Source organism: Orcinus orca, chromosome 4 (genome assembly GCF_937001465.1).
Source record: "Orcinus orca chromosome 4, mOrcOrc1.1, whole genome shotgun sequence".
NCBI lineage: Eukaryota > Metazoa > Chordata > Mammalia > Artiodactyla > Delphinidae > Orcinus > Orcinus orca.
In genome coordinates this window covers 134,674,025-134,689,318 of record NC_064562.1, presented here as the reverse complement: position 1 = coordinate 134,689,318, position 15,294 = coordinate 134,674,025, and the positions used below count along the sequence as shown (strand labels likewise).

The 15,294-nt window shown below is 39.8% G+C and overlaps 1 protein-coding gene and 1 long non-coding RNA gene across 2 annotated transcripts in view; one reads left to right on the top strand and one right to left on the bottom strand.

Moving 5' to 3' along the window:
* The window catches only part of QRFPR (pyroglutamylated RFamide peptide receptor), a 78,391-nt gene extending 66,531 nt beyond the window's left edge, over positions 1 to 11,860 (top strand). Inside the window, exons 3-4 of the mRNA XM_049709552.1 lie at positions 10,251 to 10,353; positions 11,374 to 11,860. Of these exons, the coding sequence (XP_049565509.1) occupies positions 10,251 to 10,353; positions 11,374 to 11,437 (167 nt within the window). The 3' untranslated portion in view covers positions 11,438 to 11,860. The remainder of the gene's footprint in view (positions 1 to 10,250; positions 10,354 to 11,373) is intronic.
* LOC125964338 (uncharacterized) overlaps positions 1 to 15,294 on the bottom strand; it is an 86,908-nt gene that overhangs the window by 7,543 nt on the left and 64,071 nt on the right. The gene's annotated exons all lie outside the window — the stretch shown is intronic.

Below are 15,294 nucleotides of genomic sequence, written 5' to 3'. Positions count from 1 at the left end.
CTTTGCAAAATAAATCTGGGAATGTCAGAAGTGATTGCACCATACCTTTGAAGCATTTTATAATGTTTATATTTAAATGAATCAATTTTTAAAATGGCCCCCATTTTCACTACTGCTTATATTCACACCTTTGTCACATAACTTTGTAATGCCCTACCACTTTGACTTTGGGCTTAACCATGTAACTTGATTTGGTCAGTGGGATGTTAACAAATTGGAAGCAGGAAAAGACTTGAAAAGCACTTGCACAATTGAGCTTCCTTTGTCTTGCACCTCTACCTTTACAATGAGACCAGCCTGCTGGAGGATGAGAGACGTGAAGCAGAGCCTCATCACCGTGGTTGTCATAGCCAAAAGCCAGCCTAGATCAGCCTACAGTTAGCTGATCCCCAAACATATGAAGAAATGAAGCTAAGATCAAGAGAGCCATCTGGTCAACCCCCATCTTCCTCCAGTCTCATGAACAATAATGCTTATCCGTGAATGCCACTGAGATTTTGCAGTTGGCACACAGCATTATCCAGGCAATAGATAACAGATACAGAGAATAGAAAATTTTCTCTAGCAGCGTTTGTCAAAGTTTGTTTTCTTTTTTAAACTATTGCTTACTTAGAAAAGCTTCTTTCAACTTCATAACTCATTATTGATAATGAGTTAGACACTCATTATCAATTTTTATTAAGCTGAAAATTGATCTTGGTAATATAACTTTTTAAGATGGTTGTAAAATTTGGGGAAAGCCCTATCAAATTTCTTTAATATTTGTTACAGATATAATTGCTTTCTGTATTAGTACTGCTACTATTGGTTTGTGTCCTACAGACACGGGAATTCTGGAAATATCTATGTTGAATGATATATATCAAAATATCTTTTTTGAATGATATTTAGCAAAAAGCATATGGTACATTCATATTGGTATTTGCTGTCTTACTGACTATATTCCTATGCTCCTTTGAATAGCCCTCTACAGGATTGGAACCCTCTAATATAAATTTTATAAATCTAATTGGAAGAGTTTTATGCAAATTATCTTCTGGATTTGTACATTTCACAACTCGATTTTCCTCCTGTATCCACATACTTCTGATGCCATACTCTGCAGTAAAGTAAAAATATTTCTGGAAGCAAGTAAAATTTAATCATACATGACAAAGTGATTGTGAAACACGTACTTATATCTTTCTACACTCAAGTTAAATATATGACCAACTAAACTTCCCTGTACCTGGATCCCAGAAATGTCTGTGGCCAGTCTGTATACCATACAATGACAGGAATTACAACAAAGGAAGACAGACATCAAACATATCATACTGTTGCAAAATTTTCAAGAAGATATGACTAAGTAAAACACATTACTAGTGCTCTTCCTCCCAAGACTTTGAAGGGAACCTGTGCAAGAGAAGAACCCTAAAGCTTAAGCTTTGATAGTTTCATGTTAAGTCTGCCTCTGTAGATTGATGCTACCAATATCTTTCCTTTAGAGAGATTTAGAGAGATTAAGTAATTTGTCCCAGGTCACAGAGCTAGCAAGGGGCAAACTGTTTAAATTCAGGGTGTGAATATTTTCACCACTCTGGTATGCTGACTCTTGCTGCAGGAAAATGCTTACCACAACCCGAACCAGAGTTAAGCATAATGAGGAAGGAACAAGAAGTATTTGGATGAAAGCGTGACTAACTTGTTACTAACTGGATAAATTGGTGAGGAAGACCTGGAGGTTCAACTAAGACGGTCTTCAGGCAAGGATTAAATATCTCCAGCTGTGGGAGAGCAGAGATACAGAGACTAGAGGGCCAGTTGGGCCTGGAAGTCCTTGTGGCAAGATGATTGACCCTGGGGTAGGAGTCATGTTAAGTAGTTGAGAGGAAAGGACAGGATAGTGAGTGGAAGGAAGCAGTGACTGAAAGGTGGGTTGAGTGGACAGAAATTACAGATTATGGGGATGGAGTTGTATATATAAGGCCCTACGTATGTCATGGTGGCAAGTTAAATTTGTTATAAATTTGAAATGAATGTCTTCAGGGTTAAGAAGAAACTGACTTTTAAGGTTGCAAAAAACAGAGAGTTGGCGAGAAGATGGAAAGAATAAATTCAAGCAAAGTAATAAAGGCCTATCAGGAAGATAAGGAAAAAACTTATTGCCTCCTGTTAAAAACCTTCTCTTATTTGAAGGCTACTATTTTTTTTCTTTTTTTTTTTTTTGCGGTACGTGGGCCTCTCACTGTTGTGGCCTCTCGCGCTCCGGAGCACAGGCTCCGGACGCGCACACCCAGCAGCCATGGCTCACGGACCCAGCCGCTCCGCAGCACATGGGATCCTCCCACACCAGGGCACGAACCCGCGTCCCCTGCATCGGCAGGCGGACTCCCAACAACTGCACCACCAGGGAAGCCCGAAGGCTACTATTAAATCCCTTTCATATGTCTCCATTAACCCAAAGTAGACCTTCAGGCCTTCATCAAAGGATCTTCCTAACCTTATAGTCATTTTTGACTTCTGAATACTTCTTAGGTTTTCTTACTTTTAATTACAGTATCTCCAAATGAGTCTATTTCACAACCTTCTAATAATGGTCTGACTGAGGTCAGAAACAGAGAGAACTTTATTTCTATTAGTAAACCACAGTAGTGTGTTTGTTTACATCTGTGATATTGTGGTAGTACATCACCCTCATTTATATCACATGCTGATTTCACAGTATGCAAGAACTTAGGGGTAAGTTGGTTAGGATCCCCCAAATCAATACCCCTTGACTTCCCTTCCAAAGTTCATGGCTCTGTGTTCATGACTTTTGACATGAGGTCTAAACCAGGTAAACTTGTTGCAAGGAGACAAGGGCTAAGACACTCTAACTCTACAATGACAAATGGACTGTGGACTTTAATCTTTGGAAATACTTTGCAATGAAGAACTGTAATAAATTAGAGACATAGATAGACAAAGAGAGGTTTATTTTTCTCAGCCAAATAATGAAAATAGAGCCCAGTCTTTTCTCCACTTGGCTTTCTGCTTAGACAGCAGCACTTCATCTTCGTGTTCTCCTGCTTAAAAGAGACCCCAGGCTAAAAGAAAATTGAATGGCAATGGCAGTATAAATTACCCCCTCGGTCCCTTGGCCCACTTATTGATCTAATGGGATCCATCTTTTGAAGTCATAGAGAGTGGAGGCCAAAGCTTTCACTTCTGAAATGTCAAGAAATAATTAAAATGATAACACAAATGACACCAAAGGAAAGTTGTGGTGTTCTTGATATCCTGGGGGAGAATTTCAGCTTATATATAAGCTTTAAATGCATAGTTCTGCTGAAAACACACAACAGTGAAATTGTCAGTGGTTTGGAAAGCCCAAATCAAATAGCCTTTGATGGGAAATGGCTTTTTAATAATTTTAATGCAATTTTGACTGTTCCATTACATAAAGAGGCCTAATGAATGCTGCTTTGAACCACTGAAAGGAAAAGGTGACCTTAGAGAGACTATTTTTTCACTAATTAGAATAAAATAAACAGAATGTTCATACAGAGTGTTGAATTACTTTAAAGAGAAAAGAATTTTCGTTGTTTTTATACAAAATTTGCTATTTCAAAATACCTATTTCAAATCACTGTAAAGTTTACAAAGTTTGTTCTTAAACATGAATTTCTGTTGTCAGTAAACTAAACCTATTTGGTAAGGAGGGCACATATTATTACTACAGTTTTATATATGAATAAGCTGAGAATTTGTGATGTCAAGTTCACTTTGAAAGGCCACACAGGGCTTCCCTGGTGGCGCAGTGGTTGAGGGTCCGCCTGCCGATGCAGGGGACATGGGTTCGTGCCCCGGTCCGGGAAGATCCCACATGCCGCGGAGCGGCTGGGCCCGTGAGCCATGGCCGCTGAGCCTGCGCGTCTGGAGCCTGTGCTCCGCAACGGGAGAGGCCACAAAAGTGAGAGGCCCGCATACTGCAAAAAAAAAAAGAGAAAAAAGTAAGGCCACACAGGGCTCCCCTGGTGGCACAGTAGTTAAGAATCTGCCTGCCAATGCAAGGGACACGGGTTCGAGCCCCGGCCCGGGAAGATCCCACATGCCGCTGAGCAACTAAGCCCACGCGCCACAATTACTGAGCCTGAACTAGAGCCTGCAAGCCACAACTACTGAACCTGCGTGCCTAGAGCCCATGCTCCACAACAAGAGAAGTCCCTGCAATGAGAAGCCCGTGCACCGCAATGAAGAGTAACCCCCGCTCACCGCAACTAGAGAAAGCCCGCACAAAGCAACGAAGCCCCAACACAGCCAAAAATAAATAAATTTATTTAAAAAAAAAAAAAAAAAAGGCCACACAGCTAGTAAGAAGTAGAGCCCAGACATGAACCCAGCTTTCAGTCTTTTGGGTCAGTGATCTCATTACATCAACATTATATCTACTCCCTTTGTAATCAGTATTAACCTTGCCCCCTGTTCCCGGTCACTAAGGGAGAAAGCTCCTTAGGGTCCTCCACAGAGCTCCTTCTAGGCAAATAATTTTTTTTGGATCCTTTGTCTATATCCACATCTAGACTAAAATGCATTATAAAAGTCATGGGTCGGTGGGAGGAATAGTATTTTATTGATGAAGATTTAGAATAAACGGGAGAGAAGAAGTACTTATGTAATTTCTTATTGTTTAATCGGTTCAATAACGATGCTTTGTGGTATCCAGGCACCGTTTCTTTCTGTTCAGATCTGGGAATCATCTTTTCCTGTTTTTTATTGACAAAGTTTCTGGACAATTTCATATCTCTTACCACAAGCAAATGGTAGCAGTGCTGTTGTAATGCTGGTTCTTTATATGTGGGAAACAAAAGCTCTTCTTGCCTCTGCAGTTGTTCAATACCATTTATTTAATGCTGGTTATATCATTACTTTAAATACTGTGCTATCTATTGTGCTGCCCGTGAATGTTGGCTTCCAGTGACTTAGAAAGTGTTTCTGTGCTTTGTTGGAGAAGCCCACAAATGTAAGTCTTACCCCATCTATGCAGGGAAATTAGAACAATAATTTATTCACGATGATGTTAAATTTACCATCCAGAGCTTTATAGCTTAAATATAGAACAAAACGTTTTCCAACCATATCTTCTCTTGAACTCTTTAGTCCTTAATGTATTCTTAGAATGTTCTCTCTTTCAGTGTCACCTGTACCCTTGCCTTCCACACAGTGTCGCCAGTGAGAAGGACAGGCAAGAGGCCAGTGATTGAAATGAGAAGAGTGGTCCCATTGTGCAAGGATTGTCACCCTTACCTGGCATAGTCTCAGACAGACCTGAGAGCACATCACAGTTCCAGAGATAAGAGCGGACATGGACCCATTGGCTTGTAGTGCATTGGTCTTGAAGTCTATCAGCCAGACAGGTGTGGCCTGGTCTGGGGCACTGACCAATATATGGCATGGAGCCTTCAGAGGGGGTGGGAGACTGCTCTGGGTACCAGAGGTGGGGGATACACAAGCCAAAGGATGCCTTCTGCCATGCCCACCACTCATGAGTTCTAGCGATGAAGGTGGCACCCTGATTGGAACCTTGACAATTGAGAGGCCACACATGCTGCTTGAGCCAAGGGTCAGCAGTAAAACAGAGTCCTGAACTCATCCTGTGTCTAACCTGAGTGAGAGTCACATCAAGTCAGTCTGTCACCACCATGCTGGTGGCCCAATTTCACGTGATCCCGTAAAAGGACTACACTAGTCAGCAGAGTGAGCCACTTGTCCGGCCCCCACCCTGGAACTGGGGTCTGGCGAGGATCACTAGCGACAATCCCACAGCACAAGTCCCAGAGCTACCCTGAGCTTCTGATGCCCATTTGTGTGTGGAATAGAACATCAAAAAGTGCCCTGATGGAAAGAAAGAAAGACCAGGCCCACACAGGTCTCGATCTGCTCTCAGAGCACCCTTCCTGGGTGGCTCTGCTGGTCCCAGCTGGTGCCAAGCACTGGAAGGGTCTCAGATATTGTGGAGGAAGTCACTCCAGCTTGCGCAGGGGCCCTGTTTGCTCAGGTATTAGAGTGCTCTGGTCCCTCCAGCCACTACTTATTCTGCTTAGCAAGACAATCAAAAGATCCAAAATATAGGATAAAAAGACTCACTTGCTGTACCAAATCTCACCCATTTGCCCCTGCAAATGCATCTCCACCCCTTTTCATATGCTCTGTCTTGACTGGTAAGTATTACATCTTCAGGGTTTCTGTGCCTTCTCACCTCCAGCTAGGTTTGACCAATGGGGAGCCCTGGCCAGAGATGGAGGAAAATAGGTGGAAGATATGGAATTTTTCTCCCCGTTCCTTCCTTCTGAGGTCACTTTGAATGTGTCCATCCATTAAAGGCCACTCTCAGGCGGCCATCTCCACACTCATCTCTCTCCTAGACTCTGGTCACCACCTTCTCAGTGATACCATTTTAGCTGCTTCTAGCCCTAGGATACTGCACTATTCCTAGGGGTGGCCTCAACACAATGCTTTGTTAAAAGATACATAAGTTAGAGACAGAGGGTCGGCAATTGGAGAGGGCTCCTGGTTAGGGGCCTGCTGCCCATGTGAGCTGCCTGCGAGCCTGAGGAATAAGCTAACCTCATACAATTGGCTATCGCGGCCCATGCTTTCAGTCTAAGATGAGTGAACTGTTTGCAAGAGAGGACCTGGCAGTCCTCCAGCTGAGCGCAAGGAACATGCCACTCTGCCTGCTTCAGGGGCCTCCATTTCCTGGTCTATGCAGACAACGTGATGGTTTGGCTTAGGCTTGAAGCCAACCATCAGGGTTCCTCCATCTGTAAAATACAGGGGTCTGATTAGGGGATCTCTAAGTCCAGCACTAAGGGCAGGGACCTGGAGAATGTTACAGGAGTGGCAGTGCCTCTCCCCAAGCCCACCCTTAACATTTGTAGGGCCCTGGGCAAGAATACAAATGAAGGTCAATTCAATAGAGCCCTAAATATTTAGAAGTTACAAATAACAGAAACAAACAAATAAAATGAGTCCTATATGTCTACCCTGACAAATATGCCTTATCACAACCAAAGTTTTAAAATATTCATCAAACTATAGTTTAGTGGCAAAATGTCAAAGACGTATGAATTTAATCATGATTGCTCATGTATGAGTGTTGCTTTGACAATATTTGGATGAGTATATATAAATAAAAGCACATATAAATCATAAATAATTTTATATTAATTCCAAATTTTTTGGCCTTTAATTCTGTAAGGTTACTAGCTGTGTTGTCATCAACACTTCCTCATAATTTGTGTTCTACTTATGGGATCTAAAAGATTTAAAAATAAAATATATTTAAAATTAAAAATATTTAAAAATATTTAAAAATAAAAATAAATATAATCATATTCAAAATGTACAAAATGTTAATGTATTTTATACAAATACAGTAAATGCAAAAAACGAAAAAAATAAAAATCATTTTCATAAATGTTTCAAGTTGTCTTCTAAATATTCATAACTATGAGAATTCAAATGCAAAGTAAAAGTAGTGATATCCAACATTCGAATCAAAGGTATTTAAATCAGGCTGAACTTTTTATTTGGTTGTTTGAAAATAAAATTAAATTTCCTAATATTAAAAGAACACAATTCTAGGGCTTCCCTGGTGGCGCAGTGGTTGAGAGTCCGCCTGCCGATGCAGGGGACACGGGTTCGTGCCCCGGTCCAGGAAGATCCCACATGCCGCAGAGTGGCTGGGCCCGTGAGCCATGGCCGCTGAGCCTGCGCGTCCGGAGCCTGTGCTCTGCAACGGGAGAGGCCACAACAGTGGGAGGCCCGCGTACCGCAAAAAAAAAAAAAAAAAAAAAAAGAACACAATTCTAGAGTTCAATATTCAGCTAGTTGCTGATGGAAGATATCAGTAATTGAATTTCACACATGAATATGAATTGTTTAATATTGCAAAATGTTAATCACCAGTTATGTGCCACTATCGAAAAAAACATCAGGCTAATTTGTAAATACCTCCAGAAGCACAAATTAGAACACAAAGAGTAGAAAAAAAAAGACACAGCACTGCTGAGAAACAGTGCTTCACTACACATGGTGTCTGATACATGGTCGGGCACAATAAATTGTGATTATTAGTAGTAAAAATAGTAGTAGTTGTTACTAGTAGTGATTGTTTATTTTTTATTTTGTGGCTCTCTCGTCTGTATCACAGAATTATTTGGGAGCTAATTTTAATAAAGTGAACCTATTCAATTCCTCCTTTATTTGACCAAATTAAGATCTTAAAAATCCAGTTATGAGAGAGTTAATTACTGTTGTCTCAAGAATTGTCTCGATTTTACTTAGAAAGAAGAGTTTTGTTGTTAGAATCTAACTGATTCTATTTAGCAAAAAGTTATCTTTGATTCCAGTATGTTTTCAGCCAGCTTACCCTCATAACCTGAACACAGAATTTTGGCTTCTAATTTCAAGGAGAGAAATGTAACTGCAAAGCAAAGATATATGCAAAGCCTGATACTAATTTATCTTGTTCAAGCCAAACAAGGCTAAGAGTATCATGTACAGAACCTTAAGAAATAATCTTTGCATTCAGTTAATCTATATTAGTTTTCACTTCGTTGTCATTTGCTCTTTTAACTTTCTTCACTGGCTTATCAAACAGAAATTGGCAGTGATAACATTTTCTATTTCTTTGATTTTCAAAATGTTATCTTTAAAAACATGTGGATTGGCTAATAGAGCAAAAGGGATGGAGTTGATCAGAATTCTTTTTCAAGACAGCTCTTCATACCAACAATTGGTCAGAAGACACCCCAGTGCCTCTTGTAAGATGGGAAGATGGGTTCTTTCTCTTCCAGGAAAAAAAGTAGGATTATTAAAGTCCTATTAAAGTAGTAATGACCCCTGGAAATATTACCTTTTAGTACTACTTCAAAGATCATCTCCAACAAAATAACTTATCTTGAAACTGCCGGAAATATCACCTAACTTCTGCATGTGGGGGGCACCTATTAGAATTAAGAGGGCACAATATATAGATATAGTGATGACTGTAAGAGTGTTGGGATGAGATCCTGCTTTTTCCAGCTGTTTGCCTATTCCTCTTTGCTTCCAAAGATGGAAAGAGGGGGCTAGAGGCCCCAAAGAGAAGGCTCTGTTCTCACTAGTGGAATTGGTTTATCAAGCAGAATTCCCTAAAATTTTCCCAAGACATCTGGCCTGAAGGCCCGCAGTCAGATAAAGAAAACCTATATTGATTCCCAGCTGAGCACAGATTATAGGAGGCTTCTCTGTTTGCAAAACTATTTCTAAACGTCCAAACAAATGGACAAGTCTCTGAAAAATGGGGCAGTAATCAATGTCTCAATAATGGCAGATCTAGTAGTCCCAAGCATGGCTTATGTGTATTATTCAGCATTTTTGTTATGAATGGCCAGACCCTAAAAGCCCCTGATGGAAAACAAAATGAAGTTAAATAGTGTTGGAACTGGACTGGCTCTCAGCGTTAAATATCTCATTTTTCAGAAGAAACAATTATACAGAGAAGTAGTGACCTGGCACAGCACTGAACCTTGGCAAAGGCCATGATTACAAAGAATTAGAGAGAGTATGTTGTGGTGGGAAGATCACGGGTTATGTGAACAGGAAATCCCTGACTTCACTTCCAGCCTGCCACATCCTAGTTTATGTTGGAGAAGTCTCTTAGCATAACTAAGCCCCTGTTGCCATTTTCACATTTTTCAGAGTGAAGTATTATGCCTGTTTATGGACTAAATAAAATAGTGTATAAAGTTCCAAGCACATAGCAGATGTATTGTGAATATAGATTAACTTTTCTTTCCTCATTCAAGAAGTCTCTGAACTACATACACTTATATAAAATCCCACCGAGGGGACTGAATTAAGGAGAATGTTAAAAAAAAATCTCTGACCTAGAAAGTCCTTAGTTTCAAAGCAATAGGCAGCAGTGACTCATTACTACGGTCTTCAAAAAGCTGAGGAAGGATGGGGATGAGGAGTTCCTATCAAAGCAAAACATAGAACACAGATGAATAAAAATACACACATACATGTTTTACACACACATATTAAGGTATCTGTGAATATGTGTAACTACATAAGAGTTCAGTCATCACGGATCCAACTCTCTTCTGACTCATAAGCAACATTAGGTAGCTTCCTGTGCTCTCCTGAAATGAGTTCTCTCTCTGCTAACCCCAGCACCCTGCAGCCTGAGAACCTGGCTCTACTTCAGAAGTTGAGTCATTGTTACCTTTATTTTAAAGGCTGTTTCTGCCAACAGATCTCTCCATCCAATTTCAGACGAGAAAGATTCACAAACTCAGAGCGCCCCATTGAAGAAGCAGGACCTTGTTTTCCCTGGTGCAGGTAAATGTCTTCCTATGTTTAAGACTGACCTCCAAAAAATAGAAAGGTGGTTTTGAGAAGCCATATGATCAAAGAAAGTTCATACAAAATTCAAACTAAGAGAAAAATATCAACATTTCAACATCTCTCACAGTTGAATTGAACTGCAATTTCTGATGTGTTAGAGGAAGTGGTGATTCATCTCAGCTCATAATGGGCACCCAAAGTGCAAAATTTCTCTTGCTTTAGTTAGTCACAGACTCCAAAGGGATCTCAGAGAAGTGGATTAACAATGTGGAGGGTTGAAATTCTTTTGATTCGTTTTAGTCCTATCCATTGGAATACATGACCCTTTATTAATTTAATGGATTGCAAATTGAAGGGAAAAATAGTTACTTTATAAATTTATATAGAGTTAAGCATAGACACATTAACAATAAAACCTTGACTTTTCACATGAAGGAAGAAGTGTGGCAAATGTATTCAGTTTCAGTATTTTTTTAAAAAAAACACCAAAAAAGAATGTTCTGTTAAAAATGAGCCATGTAGCATAGATTGCAGAAAGAAAGGGGAGGGGAAGTATCTTTGATGTGTACGGTTATAAGTGTGTAGTTGTATCTTGTCCACTCCTCTAGCTGTGAAGCCTGCAGTTTCGAGCAGTTTTCAAGCAGGTTTGCACAGGCACAACCCGCCAGTCTTGCTTTGAGCCACGTCATGTGTCTCACAATGTGGCATGGGAAGCCTGTAAGAACCCACTTGGCACTCACACATGTGTATCCTGGAAGTGCTGGAGAGTCAACACCCATGGAGCACACTTGACCAGTGAAGGATGGGGCTGATGGAATGCTTGACATGCAGTTCATAAGGCTCCTCAGAAAGTCCTGCTGAATGGAGCATCCATTGACCATAGCAGCAATGAACATATCCTTACATTGACTTTCCCTCCCTCTCTGGTTGACTTCCTGTATTAGTTATCTACTGCTGTGTTAAAAGTTACCTCAAAACTTAGTGACTTAAAATAACAAATTTTTGTTCTCACAGTTTCCACAGTCAACAAATCAGAATCCGCTTCAGCTGGCTGTTTCCAGCTCAGGATCTCTCATGAGGATTTAGTTCAAATGTCAGCCAGGGCCGTATCCATCAGAAGGCTCGACTGGGGCTGGAGGATCCACCTCTGAACTTACTCACGTGGTTGTGAGCAGGAGTTTTTCCCAGCGTGGACTGCGGCTCACCTTATGGCAGCTGGCTTTCCCCAGAGCGTGTGATCCAAGAGAGAGGACAAGGGAGAGTGCAAGCAGGAAGCTACAGTGTGTTTTATCACTTAGCTTTAGAAGGGACCTATCATCACGTCTGCTGTACGCTGTCAGCGACATAGATCAACTCTGGTGCAATATGGGAGGAGACTCCACAGGAGTGTGAATACCAAGGGGTGGGGAACATTGGGCGGTCTTGGGAGTTGGCTACCATACTTCCTCTACCACTCATTCATGATCCTGGAGTCACTTCCAATAAACTACTTGTACAAAAAGCTTTATCTCAGGCTCTGCTCTTGGGTGGAAACTAGGCTAAGGCAGCGAATGATTGTCTCTATGTAGTTTTCTTCAGCGAGGTGGATCTGTGTGTACCTGTGTTGATACAGAAAGATTTCCAAAATATATTATTAAGTGCAAAAAGTAAAATGCAGAACTGTTCAGCATGTGTATATAACTGCAAGAGTATAAGAGAAGCTTAGTAATAGCTGACAGTGGTTATTTGAGGGAGAAGGTGAAAAGAAAAAGACTGATTAATTTTCATCTTATTATTCTTAGCGCTATTTGAATTTTTGAAACACATTTATGTATTCTTTTAAAGAATCACTTTTGGGGGGTGGTGAGATTGGGAATTAAAAAAATTCTCTGTAAAATTTTATGTATTAAAAGTATAATAGTGCCTTTAAAAAACAATAACTCTAACAGTCAGAAAAGTTAGGTACTATAGAAGGTGTTCAAAATAAGGGTCAATTCAAACAATACAAGGGACACTTTGCTCAGTCTTTCCAGGCATTGAGTTGTGGTGTTAACCCAACTATTTCACACCAAAAGAGAAGTGGGGACGCATTCCCCTTCTATGAGGAATCCATGCCCAAGGACACAGTACACTTCTTATCCTGCTGTCTGCCCATTCCCTTACCATTATATCAAACCTGGGAATACATGGAAGAATCATCTGGAACCATGCCTCAGGATTTTGCTCTTGTCCTCTGCTATTTTTCATACCTTTAAATTAAAGTAAAATCCTTTCACACAATGGCGCCAAGATTGTGCAATGGATACTTGGTTCCTATTATCTTCTCAAAGAACAGGTAAAAATTCTTACCTTGGAAATGACAGGCAACATTGTCTGGCAAAGTAGGTGATAAGGTGAAGAGTGGCTCCCTGCATAGTCAGTATGTTCCTAGCCCAGTCTCTCCAAGTTAGAGCCAGTGAAAAAGGAGCCAAACAACCAGAAGATTCCTGGAAATCGTTGGGCCTCTCCTGGAATGCCCACCACTCCATATTTAAGCTGTGGTGGATAAGTGCCACCAGATGGTGCCAAACCGCGGTTGGGACCAGGATAGATTTGCATTATGACTTCAGATCTCTATTGCCAACTGGATGCATAAGTCCATCAGGAAGCAAACCACGAAGAACCTCAAATAATGCCACTCTGCATTTTAGTCTTGACTTTTTAAAAACCCCACCTATCTAGTTAAAGCAAGACTTTATTATATAACTAAAAGACGTCTCTTAACAGCCCAGATGATCTCTTAATAATAGTCACTTTTGTGACAACCAGATAAAGAATTTATATTAATTTATTGAAGAATTCAAACAGTCTACTTCATTTGACTACAGATGTAAGGAATGGAGGAGACAGACCAAAAAGCCCACAACATCCAAAATCTCTTTTCTTCAAAGGAAGAAAAAAGCTAATTTTAGAAAATCAACATGTTTCCTGATTACAGGAACATTTATCAGGAAGCAAGTTAATTTCCTAAAATTTAATTGCAAATCCAAGCATCCTTGCCAAGTTTTCCATGTAGTCAGTAAGGAACAGGGACATCTGTGGCTAAGGCATCATGTCTTCTGGGTGCTCTGAGCCACGACCACAGTGCTATTTCCCCTCTGACACATATGGACACTAGCAAGCCTCCTTATCCTAGTCAGTATTGGAGCCTGCTAATATCTGGAGTGCTAACTTCGGTCAGTAGATTGGTCGATACCTATTATATGGCATCACCTTCTACTCCTTCAATGTCAATCTCATTAAAGTGATAAAGTTCAACATATGATGTAAATACAGACAAAAAATGTTGAAAGTTTTTTTCACACACTACCTAACTTCCCCTACAAGTTCTTTCCCCTAAAAAATTATGGGTTTTGGGGGGTGGGGGGTAGGAAAATTGGATGAAGATGGTCAAAGGTATAAGATAAGTAAGTTTTGGGATGTAACGTACAGTGGGGTGACTATAGTTAACAATACTGTATTGTGTATTTGAAAGTTGCTAAGAGAGCTGATCTTAAAGTTCTCATCACAAGAAAAAAGTTTGTAACTATATGAAGTGACAGATGTTAACTAACCTTATGGTGGTAATCATTTCGCAGTATACACATATATCAAATCATATGTTGTATATCATAGACTTATACAATGTTATATGTCAATTATATCTCAATAAAATTGAAAAAAATCAAGAGCCCACCATATTCCACTGAATGGCCCTCTGAGTGAAGCTATGTATTCTCAGGCTGTTGTATATTGCTTGGATTTTCATTTTTTCCTTCTTATGGCAATTCTGAACATACAGTGGATTTAAGAAAGCATAGAATGCAGTGGATAGGCATGAATAAGGCTAAGTAAGTGTCACTAAAAATAGCATTGCCAGCAACCAGTAACTATAAATTTAAATTCTATGCAAATCCAATTCCTTTTGCTCATTTCCCCTTAACTCCTGTTAATCAGATTGGACTGAGGTAAATATTGATATTAAAAATATATGTAAATTTATATAAAAAATTTTCTCAGTTTTGTCTTTTGCAGTAAAAAGTCTCGAATTACAGAGAAAGCGATTCTTCCTCTTTTCAATCACTCTTCTGGCTGGGAGAGACATTACATTTTTCATGCCAAACCACGTATATTCCACTCTTGACTCAATTAATTATTTTCATAATCATCATAAAATATAACCATGAAACCCCTGTCCACCACTTCAAGTTTTTTTGTTCTGGAAATAAAAGTAGAAAGAGATTGTTTATGTGAGTTCCCTGTTTGCTCATGATTTAGATTTGCTCTTTGGAAAACCTTCCCAAAGATTCTGTGGTAGCCCAATAAACTGCAGATACCAGCCTCTTAACTGAAAGTTCTTTTAGACATGGAGAGTAATTAAAATATTTATATGAAAGTTTTATCTAAAGAAATAAAAAAAATACTATCTGGAGACTGATTTGAGGACATCAATATAAATATAACTAACAGAAAAAAATAGTTTTTTAGCCACATTCCAAAAGTTTCCCCTTGGGGGAGAATCGGTTTTGGAGTTAATGCTCTGACAGCCTCTTTGGAGTTTCCAAGGCAGTAAGAAGGAGGGCACAGGAGAGGCATTGAGAGGGATGACAGAGAGCTCTAGAATCTGAAAAAAAAAGATACAAATGAACTTGTTTACAAAATAGAAATAGACCCACAGACATAGAAGACAAACTTGTGCTTACTAAAGGGGAAGGAGGGAGAGGGGTAAATTAGGAGGATGGGCTTAACAGAGACACACTACTATATATAAAATAGATAACCAACAAGGACCTACTGTATAGCACAGGGAACTCTACTCAGTATTTTGTAATAACCTATAAGGGAAAAGAGTGTGAAAAAGAATATATAAATATTATGTATACATATAATATATACACATACATATATAACTGAATCACTGTGCTGTACACCTGAAAC